General features: G+C 29.6%; 1 protein-coding gene across 2 annotated transcripts; it reads right to left on the bottom strand.

Moving 5' to 3' along the window:
- Positions 1-755: 755 nt before the first annotated feature.
- On the bottom strand, positions 756-2,781 carry LOC107879315 (early nodulin-75). Of its 2 annotated transcripts, none has more exons than XM_016726375.2 (3): positions 2,415-2,781; positions 2,227-2,311; positions 756-2,128 (listed from the first exon to the last, which is right to left on the bottom strand). In XM_016726375.2, the coding sequence occupies exons 1-3, from the start codon at positions 2,430-2,432 to the stop codon at positions 1,173-1,175; spliced, it is 1,059 nt and encodes a 352-aa protein (XP_016581861.1). In that variant the 5' UTR covers positions 2,433-2,781; the 3' UTR covers positions 756-1,172. The 2 variants fall into 2 exon arrangements, with proteins under 2 accessions (XP_016581861.1, XP_047263349.1); XM_047407393.1 differs by having other exon boundaries at positions 2,223-2,311; positions 2,415-2,501.
- Between the last annotated feature and the right edge of the window lie 12,457 nt (positions 2,782-15,238).

The following is a 15,238-nucleotide window of genomic DNA, read 5'->3' as shown; positions in this document are numbered from 1 at the left end:
TTTTTGGATCTTGTCCCAACAACTATTCAATTGTTCAACAACTGCGCACAATTGTTGGACAACTGTAATAGCTGTTGAGACAACCTCTACCATTGTTGGGACAACTTCTACAATTGTTGTGTTAAAAGTGTAAAAATAAAAAGTTCTGGAATTGCTGAAAAATATTTCACTTTTACCCAACTTTTAAAACTTGAAGGACTCTCACTTAATTGACAAACTCATTTATCCCTTTGAATCGCTTACTATGTGAGCTACTGTGATGCTACATCTATTGATCAGGCAGCTAAATTTCAATTAGAAACTAGATGGCATCAGCTCTGTGGCTTTACTGGACCTAGAAAAAACTCCTGGCATACAATAGACGTTATGTACGATGGTAAGTAATCACTAAGTTTTAGCCCCACCTAATTTGTATCCTCTGTATGGATTTCTTGCTGCCCTTGTCTGTCCTTTATTGAATTCACATGGAATTATTCCATTGTGCAGTTGGCAAGTTTATTTGTTGTAGTGGACTTTTATGTTGTATACCTTGCGCCTGGGCTGTAATTATGGATCTGCATGTGTAAGTTTTAGGTGTTTTAGATGAGCAATTTTTTTTTCTGAGAAGAAGGTGCTGTTATCTGGTAACTGCTATCTGCATTTCCCTGCCTAAAGAAATATGTTCAGCAGGGTATGTAATTACTCAGATTGCGCAAAGCCGACAATAGGTTGAGACATTCAATGGACATTAATTTACAGAACTTGTTATGCTAAGATTACATAAGAAAGTACCAAATTCTTTATTTCTCCATTTCATAGTCAATTAAAATTTGAACTTTCTGCATTTTGGCAGAAAAGGATGGTAAAATTTCAAGCATAAAAGGAGGGCTAAAATTTTAAAAGTAAAGCTGAGGAATAAATTCGAAGAATAAAGGAGACTTATTAATATTCTTCTTCAGGAAATGAATGCCATGTGGTCTGAATTAACCTTGTAGAGGTGGAGCGGAGGATATATTCCTTTTGCTTTTGAAGTCAAGAATCTCATTTCTCTCAACATTTACACATGTTTGCTTTATTTTTGTTTATTGAGAGTTACTTCACGAATCATCTAGAATCAGTTAGGCATCTTTCTTTCTTACAGGTTAAGCAAAAAAATTACTTGCTTCCCTTGCATACTATTTTGCTCACCCTTCCTATGCTATTGTGCATGCATTTGGATTTTCATCACTGAAAACTGAGCTGATTGTTCCATTGCCGCTGTTTCCATAGTGATAGTCCTCAGAGTAATGCTCTGGCCTACTATATTGTGTGTATCTTGGCGGTGACCTGATGTATTCATATCCAGTCACATAGGGTGATGGCTGGTAGCTATTGTAGCTGTGAGTCACATAAACCGGTGGTTGACCTGGTGGTGGCACCTCAGGTCTGAATTCTGGACCGATAGGACGAGCATGATTATTTCTGAAACCAGAGTCTCTTTGAGGAGGCTCATGCATCATGGTTTGGCCATAGTTATATCTGTAGCCATGGTCCCTAGGAGGCTCATAGCTCATGCTCTGACCATAGTTGTATCTGTTGTAGCCATGGTCCCTAGATGGCTCTTGGCTCATACTCTGACCATAGTTGTATCTGCTGTAATGATGGTCCCGGGGTGGCTCATGGATCACGTTCTGACCATAGTTGTATCGGTATCCATGGTCCCTGGGTGGCTCATGATTACTCATACCCTGGCTAAAGTTGTACCTGTAACCATAGTCTGGTGGATAGTGGTAAATTACATGAACCTCTTCAACGTCTCTTGGTTTAGAGGGTTGGTCTGATTGGCTTTTGGTGTTGTCAGCACCCTCATGTGTTTGTTTCTCCTCTGCTGGTTGATTTTCTTGTGTTGGTGGATCTTTTGGCGGTTCATTGGGTGGCTCTTCAGCTGGTGGAGCTTCTGTTGGAGGATTGCTGGACTCAGGGGGTGGCGCTTCACACTCAGCTGGTGCAACTTCCTCTGGCTCTGTTGGAGGGTCTGCTTGTTCTATGTGGGAACAAACAATGGCACTCTTTCTTGTCTTTTTTATTGCCTTTACTATGTTTTCGGGATCTGCTGATCCTACTATAGTAATCTTTTGCTGAGGAAAATCTATATAAAGATCATGAATACCTGTAGAAATACGCATAGAATACTATAATATGTTCCATAGGAGATCAAGAAAGAATTAGCACTTAGAAAGATTAGTACTTTAAGCATCACTTACTCACCATGGACGCCATGTAGAGCCTTCTTGATCTTTTGCACACAACCATTACAGTCCATTCTGACCTGTATCTCTGTGACTCTAGGTTTCTGAATGAAAAGATGTGTGTGTAGACATAATTAGGAAACAATATGCTCTATATGATTCTTTATTTGTTTGAAGACATGATATAGAAGTAGAAGCAAGGCTTACCTCCATCTGTTGAGCCATTTCTGCAGAAAGAGGGAAAGAGAGAGAGATGATTGTGTGGAGAGATTGAATGTTGAGAATGGAGGGAATCAATATATGGCATCATTGTGTGCATGGAAGGGAATATTTTAAAAGCCATGAAGTTGTGGGACAGGAAAAGAATCTCCTTTTTAAGGGAGAGTTTTGGCTTCTGGGTGAACTTTAACTAGTCATTATCATCTAGCTAAGAAAGAAAAAAAAAAAGTCCCCACCACCAAATTTTGCTTATTTTTAGACCCTGGATTGTTTTGTTGAGCCAAGGGAATTTTTGCTTTTAAGCACTAAATAGATGGCTGGCTATAGTTGCCAGTTTCTTTTCCAAGTACAGGGATGATTATCTAAAGCCGACCATGGAAAGAAGAATTAGAAAGCTTGAGAAAGAGTATCATCACAATTGGGACGTTTGGTAGAGTGAATAAGAATAATGTTGTATAGGATGTGTTTCCAACATAATTTAATTCATGGAAAATAAACTTCAACCACAAATAAAAATATAGGAACATTTGGATTTGATCTCCTTGTTTCCAACATAATTTAATTCATGAAAAATAAACTTCAACCACAAATAAAAATATAGGAACATTTGGATTTGATCTCCATAAAAGGAAGGTTTGTCTTCTTGAGGTATTTGATAATCTTGAGGTATTTGATTATCAAGAATAGAGGGTTTTGATCTTTATGAATATCCCATGAATTTATTGGGACTTTTCAGATCTTTGATCTCTTTGTGAATATCTCGTGAATTTGTGGGATACTGGAGATGCCTCTTTAAAGGGATAGTTACCCCCTTTATATAAGCATAATTTGGGGTTTAGGTTGAGTAGCCATCAAGCTAGATTTAGGGTAAAGTAGCCCTCAAGAACTCTAATCAAAATTGAACTCTTTTTGTAGAGTCCACAAAATTTCAATGTCTACAAATGCTCCCTGCTTCAAAGCTTGTCGGAGTGTAGACTTGATGAAACTCAAAGACGAGTCTTGAAGTACCGTTTCCATCTTTACGATCCTGCGGTTACAGATTTGCATATTTGATTTATGAGAGAAGAGATGAAGGATAGATTTGGTCACACTAGGCGTGCCAATTTGTTTTCAACATAATTTAATTCATGGAAAATAAACTTCAACCACAAATAAAAAATATAGGAACATTTGGATTTGATCTCCTTGTTTCCAACATAATTGAATTCATGGAAAATAAATTTCAACCACAAATAAAAATATAGGAACATTTGGATTTGATCTTCATGAAAGGAGGGTTTGCCTTCTTGAGGTATTTGATAATCTTGAGGTATTTGATTATTAAGAAGAGAGGGTTTTGATCTTTATGAATATCCCATGAATTTATTGGGACTTTTTAGATCTTTCATCTCTTTGTGAATATTTCGTGAATTTGTGGGATACTGGAGATGCCTTTTTAAAGGAATATTTGCGCCCTTTATATAAACATAATTTAGGGTTTAGGTTAAGTAGCCATCAAACTAGATTTAAAGTAAAGTAGCCCTCAAGAACTCTAACCAAAATTGAACTTTTTTTGTAGAGTACAGAAAATCTCAATGTCTATAGGATGTATTAATAATGTTGGAATTAGTAATATTGGGATTAATTATGTAGGGATTATTTCTTATTCACCGTTTGGTTTGATGTTAAGAACAATTGTGTCTTTAACCAAGCTTATTCATGCAGTAATAGCCCTTGTATTATTAATATTGTGATTTTTTTTTAATGTATTAGTTAATATGTAAGCTGAAAATACTACCATACAAATACTACCATACAAAGGTCTAAATAATACCATGTCTACATCTATTAGATTCTTCGGAAAAGGGTCAAAAATACTCCTGAGTTATCTGAAATGGATCAAAAATATCCTCTGTTAGTTTTTTGGCTAAAAAATATCCCTCCGTTAAATATTTGACTCAAAAATACTCCTCTCCTTAACGGAATTCCACCAAGCATGCCATCTAGGGGTAAAAAAAGCCACATGGCTATGCCACGTCACCCTCCACATGTAAAATTTTATTTTTTCAGAACAGGGTCAAAAATGCCCCCAAACTATTTGAAATGGATTAAAAATACTCCTCATTAGTTTTTTGGCTCAAAAATACCCCTTCGTTAAATATTTGGCTAAAAAATGCCCCTCTCCATAACGGAATTCCACCAAACATGGCACCTAGGTAAAAAAAAAGCCACGTGGCTATGCCACGTCACCATCCACATGTAAAATTTTATTTTTTTAATTATATGACATTTCTTTCTTCTTGATAAAGGAATTAAATAAAAAAAATTATATTCAGTGATGTTGATTTATTTCTTCTGGACTCAATGAATGTTGATAGTTTTTCTAATTTTATGTTTAATCATCAAGTATTCTTAGAATTTCTTAAAATTCCACTTTCAGAAAAGTAAATGAAATTTAATATATTTTAATCATTAGAAAAATATGGATATAATTTTCTTTAATAATCTAAGTGAAAAGTTTATCATATAATGAAAAAAATTGAATAATTTGTACTTCTTTAACAAAATTTATTTAGTACCTTCCCAATATCGAGAAATCTCCAAAACGTTAAACTAAATTTAGTAGAAATACTGATTTATTTCATTTTATTTAGATATTTTTAGAAATTTTTAATTTTGCTGATCATATTTTTTTTCAGATCGATAAAACTGCTTTGCAAAAAAATAAAAATAAAAATAAAGAAGAAAGGAATGTTATATAATTAAAAAATAACATTTTACATGTGGATGGTGACATGACATATCCACGTGATTTTTTTTTTATTTAATTGGCATGCTTGGTGAAATTCTGTTAAAGTGAAGAGTATTTTTTAGCCAAATATTTAATGTAGGGGTATTTTTGAGCCAAAAAACAAACGAAGGGTATTTTTGATCTATTTCAGATAATTCAGAGGTATTTTTAACCCTTTTTCAAAAAATAAAATTTTACATGTGAATGGTGATGTGGCATAGCCACGTGACTTTTTTTACTTAGGTGACATTCTTGGTGGAATTCTATTAAGGGAAGAGATATCTTTGAGCCAAATATTTCATAGAAAAGTATTTTTTAGCAAAAAAACTAACGAGAAATATTTTTGATCCATTGCAGATAGTTTAGGAATATTTTTGACATAGATTCTCTAATACTTCCTGCTTTACGGAAGTGTTTGGAGGAGGCGGTGGGGATAGGGGGTGGGTAATCTTGATGGTCAACAAAATGAAAGTAACTTTAGAGGTGAAAGAGGGATATCCACACTTGAGGAATCCTTTTGTTACAAGTAAAGAAACTCCCCAAAACAATAGCAGTCCCCAAAAGGAGTCTTTTCTGTTTGTATTGAGCTACTCATTGTTGTTCCTCAAAGCATAATCCATCGTCATATCTGGTGTAAACTGATTGAGACAAAAGGTGCTTTTAAGAACTTATGCTTTCCAGCGAATGCTTGAAGAGGTCTGCTTTGACACTGCTAAAACCAAAGACGAGGAAGGTGTAGTAATAAACCAAATGCTTCCGGGAGTTAAAAATAAGCATAGATATGAAGATTTGACAACAACAAATTCTTTTAGATGTTGGGTGTGTATGCTCTGCTCTTGCTGAATGATTGTCAATATAAAGCACCGCATACAACTATAAAATGTTCAAATTTAAGAGATCCTACAAAATATAATTAGAAGAAAACCGTACAAAATATAATTAGAAGATGTTTTACATATAAAAGAGGGGGATACAAAGGATTGATGTTTTGCTAATGAAAAAATGTACCCACAATAGTGGTTGACACGAGACCGCACTAGTTTAAACAAGTATTGAATTGAAGTGACAATACAAATTAATTAATCATAACGAAATGAGGAAAATATGTATAAAATGATGCAAGGCATATATTCGTTGTTGATGTTGCATTGATATTGTAAACACGGTTGGGTTGTGTTGAGGTGAGAATATAAATATTGTTGGGTTCAATTGTGATGGAAAGTGGAGGGACACAATCTTTTATGAAAAGATATATTATTTTGGAAAAGGAGTGACTGTTCAAATAGTTGTGTCTGTTCAGAAAAAAGACACAATGTTTTGAATGAAAAAGCATGACTCTTTCAAAGGATACACCTTTTTAGATGAATCATTGCCACCTTTCGAAAGAGGTACTTGATGGCTACATAAACCTGCATTTATCCATAGGTTTAGGAATGAAATTTTTTTTCTAAAATACACGCTCTTCTTGTCTTCAAAATATTCTGTGTGATCAATTAAATCGGTGAGTGAGTTCGAAGAGACTCCAATTGTTTGAGATAGCACTACAGTTGGTTTGTTTGGCCATTTTATCCTAGGAGAAAGATTCCACAACCTCGGGTACAATGAGAGAAATTGATCCTTAAGGACACTTCGTAAAGTCGGGGGACTTGGTCTTAAAAATTCTATTTCATCTCATTTCTGAAAATTAACATACTTCTAAGATAAATTATTTATAATCTTGTGTTAAAGGTGTTAAGGAACTTCATAAGTGTTTTAGTCTTAGACTTGAACTTGTGTTGAAGTTATTGTTGCATGTATATATAGATTCTTGTACCCGAAAATGTTGAAGAACAACAATCTTAAGGGATAATCTTTGGAATTTATTTTTATTTTTTTCGCTTATTTGGTGAAATTTTCTTTTCACTAAAGTTTTTTTTTTTTAGGAATCTGTATTGCTTAATTTCTGAAGATTAAAGCTTTTAGCTTTCTACTCCGTTTGAACTTAACTAGATTTAAAGACATAAAATCTTCATCACAGGTTAAAGATCACTCGGTTGACGATTGAAAGTCATAAAAACTTCATCGTTAAACTTGAAACAAGAGGTGTTTTAAGTTATTGCAACTTTTTAATAAGTATTTCGATATACTAAAGGTACTGTCTTGTGGTGACAGGAAAAATGACTAACGAAAGTCTAGTGTAAGATGCGTCAACGACTGTGGGGGCAACTAGTATTGTCACGACAAGTTGAGCAAATGCTCCGCAACCTATGGCACCTACGGAGAAGCCCGAAAAGTTTGCGGGCATTGACTTCAAGAGATGGCAGCAAAAGATGTTCTTTTACCTCACTACGCTATGTCTTCAAAGGTTCACTAGTGAGAATACTCCTGAGGTGCCCGAGGAATCTCGAACAAAGAACGTTTCATGATTGTAGAAGCTTGGAAACACTCAGACTTTCTTTGCAAGAATTATATCTGGAGTGGTCTCCAAGACGATCTCTATAATGTTTACAGTGGAACTAAGACATCGAAGGAATTGTAGGGGGCACTAGAACGAAAATATAAGACAGGGGATGCGGGAATTAAGAAATTCTTCGTTGCAAGGTTCCTAGACTTTAAAATGATAGATAACAAGTCGGTTGTCTCTCAAGTGCAGGAATTGCAAGTGATCATCCATGATCTCCTAGCGGAAGGTATATCTTTGAAAAATACCTTTATTGAACGAATAGAAAATGTTCTTAGTACTCACATAAATTGTTTTGTAGGTTTGATTGTGAATGATGCATTTCAAGTAGCAACGATAATTGAAAAGCTACCACCTATGTGGAAAGACTTCTAAAACTACTTGAAGCACAAACTAAAAGAGATAAATGTCGAAGATCTTATTGTCCGACTTCGTATTGAAGAGGATAATAAGGCTGCCGAGAGAAGGTCAAAAGGGAATTCTGCAATTAATGGAGCACATATTGTAGAAGATAACCAAAACAATTCTAAGAAAAGGAAGAAAGTTGAATAAGGAAGCAATCAACCCAAGAAGAAATTCAAGGAAAAGTGCTTCAACTGTGGCAAGATTGGCCACAAGTCCACGGATTGTTATGCCCCTAAGAAAGGCAAGAAAAAGGACCAAGCAAATATGATTAAGTCCAACAAAGAATGTGATGATCTGTGTGCTATGCTTTCAGAATGCAACTTGGTGGGGAATCCTCGCGAATGGTGGATGGATTCTGGTGCCACCCGCCATTTTGTGCTAACAAAGAGTTGTTTTTGATGTTCGCTCCGGCTCAAGTAGAATAAACGATCTACATGGCTAACTCTGCTACTGAAAAAGTAGAAGAAACTGAAAAGGTGTGCTTGAAGATGACTTCCGGCAAAGTGTTGACACTTAACAATGTCTTATATGTTCCGGAGTTAAGGAAGAACTTGATTTCAGTTTCACTTATATACAAGAACGGATTCAAATGTGTTTTTATTTTCGAAAAAATTATACTTAGTAAAAGAGAAGTGTAGGTAGGAAAAGGCTACCACACTGAGGGCCTATTCAAAATAAATGTAATGAATGTTGAAATTAATAAAAGTTCAATTTCTTCTTACTTGTTTCAGTCTTATGATTTGTGGCATGAACGTTTAGGCCATGTTAATTACAAAACATTACGAAAACTGATTAACTTATAAGTTTTTTTAAATTTTGAGTGCAATAAATCAAAGTGTCAAATTTGTGTGGAATCAAAGTATGCTAAGCATCCATATAAGTCCATTGAAAGGAATTTTAATCCCTTAGACTTAATCCACACTGGTATTTGTGATATGAAGTTAACACCATCATGTGGTGGGAAAAAGTATTTCATAACTTTTATTGACGATTGCACTAGATATTGTTATGTCTATTTGCTAAACAGTAAGGATAAAATTAATCAAAAATTGATCCCACTTGTACCTAGGCGCGTGTCTACCCGCTCCTTGTCCTAGTCAGTTATTTTAATGCCACATAGGTCCGATCAACGGTCAAAGGGTTTAAAATGTTGCTTTCTAGTGGGTTTAAGGGTTCAGATAACAAACATGTAAGTAAGAGTATCAACATTACAAAACGAACATAGTACAAGGGTCCACTGAACCATTTTGCCTTATCAATTCATGAGTTCTAATAAGGAAATGTTTTACCATAAAAATATTTAGTTAATTTTCAACTCTTAAATATTAGAAAAAATAGTAAAAAAGATGATTTTGTCTTAAGCAAAGACTTTTAAGGAAGGATAAAAAGTTCAAATAATATTTATAAGGTCTTTCACACTTTTAATATATTATAAATATAGATATAGATTATAGATTATAAATATATAATTTTGACACTATCAAGATAATCCTCAACTGATGTTATTTGCTTTATTTTCTAAATAACTAATAACTTGTTTGGGATTATTTTTTTGAGAAAAAAATATTTTTTTTTGAAAAGAAGGATGTTTGATAAACTTGTAAAAGTGCTTTTAAAAAAAATAAAAGTAAATTTTTACTTCTAGGAAGAAGCAGAAAATTTTTTGCATTTAACATAAAAACATATATATATATATATATATATATATATATATATATATATATATATATATAATCTATAATATATTAAAAGTGTGAAGATCCTTAGAAAAGTGATTTGAACTTTTTGTCCTTCATTAAAATACTCCACAGTAAACAAAATCGTCTTTTCACTATTTTCTAAATTTTTTAAATCTTGAAAATTAATTAAAACTTTGGTTATTAAACCTTTCCTTATTTAACTTATGTGCCAAAAATTTAGGACTTTAAAATTAATTAATTTTTTTAGAAAAGTGATTTGAATTTTTGTTCTTTATTAAAATACTCCGCAACAGACAAAATTATCTTTTCACTATTTTCTAAATTTTTTAAAACTTGAAAATTAATTAAAAACTTGGTTATTAAACCTTTCCTTATTTAACTTATATGCCAAAAATTTAGGACTTTAACGTCTTATTTTTTTTACCTTAAAACAATCTTTCAATACTTCAATGAATTTGATAATTCAAGTTGGCCGTAAGTTATTAAAAAGTCCTGCTTGTATCCCTAAAATATAAGGAATAAGGATTTCAAATATATGATATAAGAAGGAAAAATAGATGATAAAAGGTTATTAGTGAGAAATTACCTAATATATCTGATTCAAAGAATCTTTGTGAAAAGAAGGAATGTTAAATATTATGTAAGAAGATGAAAAAGTAGGATTCTTAAAATTAAAATATACTCTGATTAGAGAAAATCTTTCGTGTACGTATAATATTTGACTCCTATATTATATTTATAATCTATATCTATATCTATAATTTATATCTATAATATATTAAAAGTGTGAAGTCCCTTAGAAAAGTGAATTGAACTTTTTACCCTTCAATAAAAATTTCCACAATAGACAAAACTGACATTTATTAATTTTTATATTTAATAATTTAAAATAAATTAAAAATTAAATGTAATAAATTAGTAGTTCTTTATTTAAACTAGGTAAGAAAACCTAGTATTTGATATCTTTTTAATTTTGGTCACAATAAAAAACATAAATGGATTAAACAAATAAATATGTACGAAGTGGACAAACTAAATTACAGATAAAATAAATTAAAAATCCTATTTAAGGTAAAATTTGATTATTCAAACAATTATTTGAATAAATCGTAGAAATCTTCATCAAAGGCAAAATAAATTTAAAGCCTTACTGCGGGTCTCATATATTTATGGTACCAAAGCAGTTTTAAACCTAACCATTCTCTTTACTTTAAAAAAAAAAAATTAAGATCGTGTAATTTTTTATAACTAAAAATAGAATGATTTTAGTTATTTCTTTATTTTTTTTTGATGAAATAATTTATAATCTCATAAATATTAAGTTTTATTTTAAATCACAAATTGCAAATATATTATTTAATTTTTTAGGTCAATTTAAAAAATATATTTATACCTATAATCTATATATCTATATAATAATAATAATAATAATAATAATAATAATAATAATAATAATAATAATATACTAAAGTGGGATCCCCTTAGAAAAGTGATTTGAACTTTTTATCTTTCAATAAAAATCATCACAATAGACAAAACTATCAATACTAATTTTTATATTTAATAATTTAAAATCACTTAAAATTAAATATAATAAATTAGTAATTCTTTATTTAAACTAGATAAGAAAACCTAATATTTTGGTATCCTTTTAATTTTGGTTATAATAAAAAATATAAATGGACTAAACAAATAAATTAAATATGTACGAATTGGACAAACCAAATTAAAGACAAAATAAATTAGAAGTCCTATTTAAGGTGAAATTTGATTATTCAAACAATTATTTGAATAATTGTAGAAACCTCCATCCTAAAGACAAAATAAATTAAAAGTCCTATTTAAGGTGATTTAATTATTCAAACAAGTATCAAGATAGTTGAAGAAATCTTCATTGTTTTTTTCTATATAATTTAATAGTTACGTTCTTGATACTTTGAAGTTGTTTTGATTTTTTTTTTGAACCTAATTGTGTGATTTTTATATGTGTTTTATGGTATTTTGAGATTTTATCCTTCACTTTTGTTTAAATTGGTTCATATATTATTATTGTCATAATTTATGCTTGCTAGGTTGTGACCTGATTCAAAATAATGCTACGAGAATAAAAATTTTCAAGTAAGCTTCGAAGCTTTATTGTATTTAGAAAATAAAATAAAATATTTTAATATTTTGATTCATAAGATGCACACGTTTACCTTCAGATTAAATTCATTGTTTTTAAGTGTTTCTTAGATTTTTTTTTAAACCTAATTGTGTGACTGTGCATATTTTGTGATATTTTAAGATTTTATACTTAATATTTTTTAAATTAATTTATATTGTTTAATTGTCATAATTTATGTTCATTAAATGGTGACCTGATCTAGAAGAATGCAGCGAGACCAAAATTTTCAAGTAAGATTCGAAACTTTGTTGTGTTCAGAAAATATAATAAAATTTAAATTTTTAATTTTTGTTATTATAATTGGTTAGGAGTCGTGATAAAAGTGTTTTACTTTTTGGCATTATATTGATAAATTATTAATATTAAACATAAATAAATAAAGTGTGAAGGTCTTTAGAAAGAATTTTTTGTGAATCATTAAAAGACTCTACAATAAATAAAATTGGTATTAATTATTTTTTTTAATTTTTGTTTAATTTTTTAATTTCAATTTATGTTATTATAATTATTTACGAGTCATAACAAAAGTGTTTTCTTTTTTTTTTCTTTTGAATTATATTAATAGATTATTAATCTTTATTATAAATTAATAAAGTTTGAAGGTCCTTAAAACAATAGATAAAATTGTTGTTTACTTTTTTTATTCAATTTTTTATTTAATTATTTTATAATATTACTCTTAAAATATGTAAAAAGAATTGTGATAAAATAAAGACTCTCAAACCATGAAAGATTAAGAATTTGTAAAATATATTATATTAAAGGATAATTAATGTCAATATGAAGTAGATGATGCGAAAGATTTTTTGGAGACATGTTAGACATAAAATAATTAAACTCATAAATAGAAATATAGAATGACAAAATTAGAAGGTAGTTTCTAAGGGCAAACAATTTCTTTTTCACTTTTAAAGTTGAAACATTGTTGTCTAAGGAATCACTTTGTGGTACAATCAAACTTATGTACATTGCACAACATAAATATGATTATCTAGAATTATTTGGTTAATTAGATCTTAGTATTTTGCCATTTTGTTATTTTCTTTTTTTCTTTTTTGTAATTATGTGTCTCACACTTCTTTTCTTTTTGAGTCAAGGGTCTATGAAAAACAATATTTCTACCTCACAATATATAAGGTAAAATCTGTGTACATTCTAAATTTTTCAAACTTCATTTTAAAATTAAATTGGATGTGTTGTTCTTCTTTATTATGTTCAAATTAAATTCTATATTTTCTAAATTCCATTTAAAATTAAATTGGATGTGTTGTTCTTCTTTATTATATTTAAAGTAACGATATTAAATATAATATTTATTTTTATTTTACAAAATATATTTATTTTGCATATTTTATTGATTAACGTTACACATATATTCAACACATGTACACTTTTATATGTAATTTTTTTGTGTCGGTGTGATACATTTGGTGGTTACTTGAAGAATTATTGTACTTTTTGTTATTAAGAATAATCTTAGATCAAATAATAAATTAGTTATTTTTAAAAATTGAAATTTGCATTTGCTACAAGCTTCATTTTTAATACACATAAGTTAGATAAATTTTCTTTTAAGTCACGTATTATATTAAAAAATTATTATTTTAAATTTGTATCTTACGAAATGAACGTCGGCAACCAATTTAGTTACTCATATCAATAAATTAGGTAATAAGCTTACATATGATAGTGATCGAAAAACTTAAAGGAATTTAAAGAGTATGTCAATCACCTCTCAATCTGACATTAAATGAATTTTATTTTATATTAAAAAATATTTGGATTCTTTATTATAGCTAAATCCTGAATTAAAATGTTGATTGATGTTTTTTCTAAAAAAAAAATTATTTACTCGACATAAATACACGTACAAAGCGCGTACACTAAACTAGTAATTTCAAAAAGTCCAGCCCAAAGAATCTTTGTGAAAAATAAGAAATGCTAAATATTATGTAAGAAGAAAAAAAGTAGGAGTCCTAAAAATTAAAATATATAATTAGAGAAAATCTTTTTCTGTACGTATAATATTTGACTTCTATATCCAGCAGGCTATAATTTTATTCACAAAGTATTGAAGTAATATAATCAAGACAATTATGTTGGTGTTTTTTTAAAAAAATTCTAAAAATAATTTTATCTCCGATATAGTTTTGCATCAATTATTTTTGGATATTGAAAGTTAGGAACTGTTTGCTAACTAATTTTGTCTACTGAAAACAAGAAACCCATTATATTTGTTGCAAAGTTGATCCTCTTGACAATGAGGAGAAACCATGCAACTGTACCCCTTTTTAATTAAAAAAGCATTATAATTTAGTTAAATTATTTTATCATCTTGATTATCGTATTGTTTTATTGTATTATTTTTTCTGCTTGATACAAGTAGTAGATGATTGTTTGGTTGAACTTTGAGAATCTTTGCGTAAAAGTTAAGTTTAATCTTATTATTTTCATATCTCGATTATCGTATTGTATTGTTGTAGTTTACATGTGGTAAATGAAAGTTTAATTGTGCTTTGAAGAATTTTGTATAAAGGTTAGGTCTAATCTTACTGTTCTCATATTTCGATTATCATATTGTTTTGTTGTAGTTGACACATGTAGATGAAAGGTTAGGTTTAATATTTTATTGTTCTCATATCTCGATTATCGTATTGCTTTGTCTTAGTTGACATGTGGTAGATAAAAGTTTGGTTGGACTTTGAAAAAAATTTATATAAAGGTTAGATTTAACCTTATAGTTTTCATATCTCAATTATTATATTGCTTTGTCGTAGTTTACATGTAGTAGATGAAAGTTTGATTGGGCTTTGAAGAATTTTTGTATAAAGGTTAGGTTTAATCTTATTGTTCTCATATCTCGATTATCGTATTGCTTTATTGTAATTTACATGGCAAAATTATTTAATTTTAAATAATCAAACATGATTAAACATATATATATATATATATATATATATATATATATATATATATACACACCTTATTAATTAACATATCTTATAAATTTGATTAAAGTTTGATTTTAAAATTTTATACTTCACATTTCATCATATTTTTTTATTTCATTCAATGATTATATATTATTATTTTATTTTTCACTCGTTTTCCTTAAATAAAATTGAAAATATGATTGATGATGATGATCGAAGAATATATAACTCTTTATTTTTTTTATTATTAGTGATAAAAAATGATAGACGAATAACGTTGAAAGATCAAATGTATTTTTGCAACACTAGTAAATATTTTCTCGAATATTTAATTTTAAATAAATAATTCATGAAAAATGACATACTCTTTGTTATCATATTGTGATTTAATTTATGG

The sequence above is a fragment of the Capsicum annuum genome, chromosome 1 (assembly GCF_002878395.1).
Source record: "Capsicum annuum cultivar UCD-10X-F1 chromosome 1, UCD10Xv1.1, whole genome shotgun sequence".
NCBI classification, from domain to species: Eukaryota; Viridiplantae; Streptophyta; class Magnoliopsida; order Solanales; family Solanaceae; genus Capsicum; species Capsicum annuum.
The sequence above is the reverse complement of the archived record's forward strand: the minus strand, read 5'-3'. Positions and strand labels throughout refer to the sequence as shown.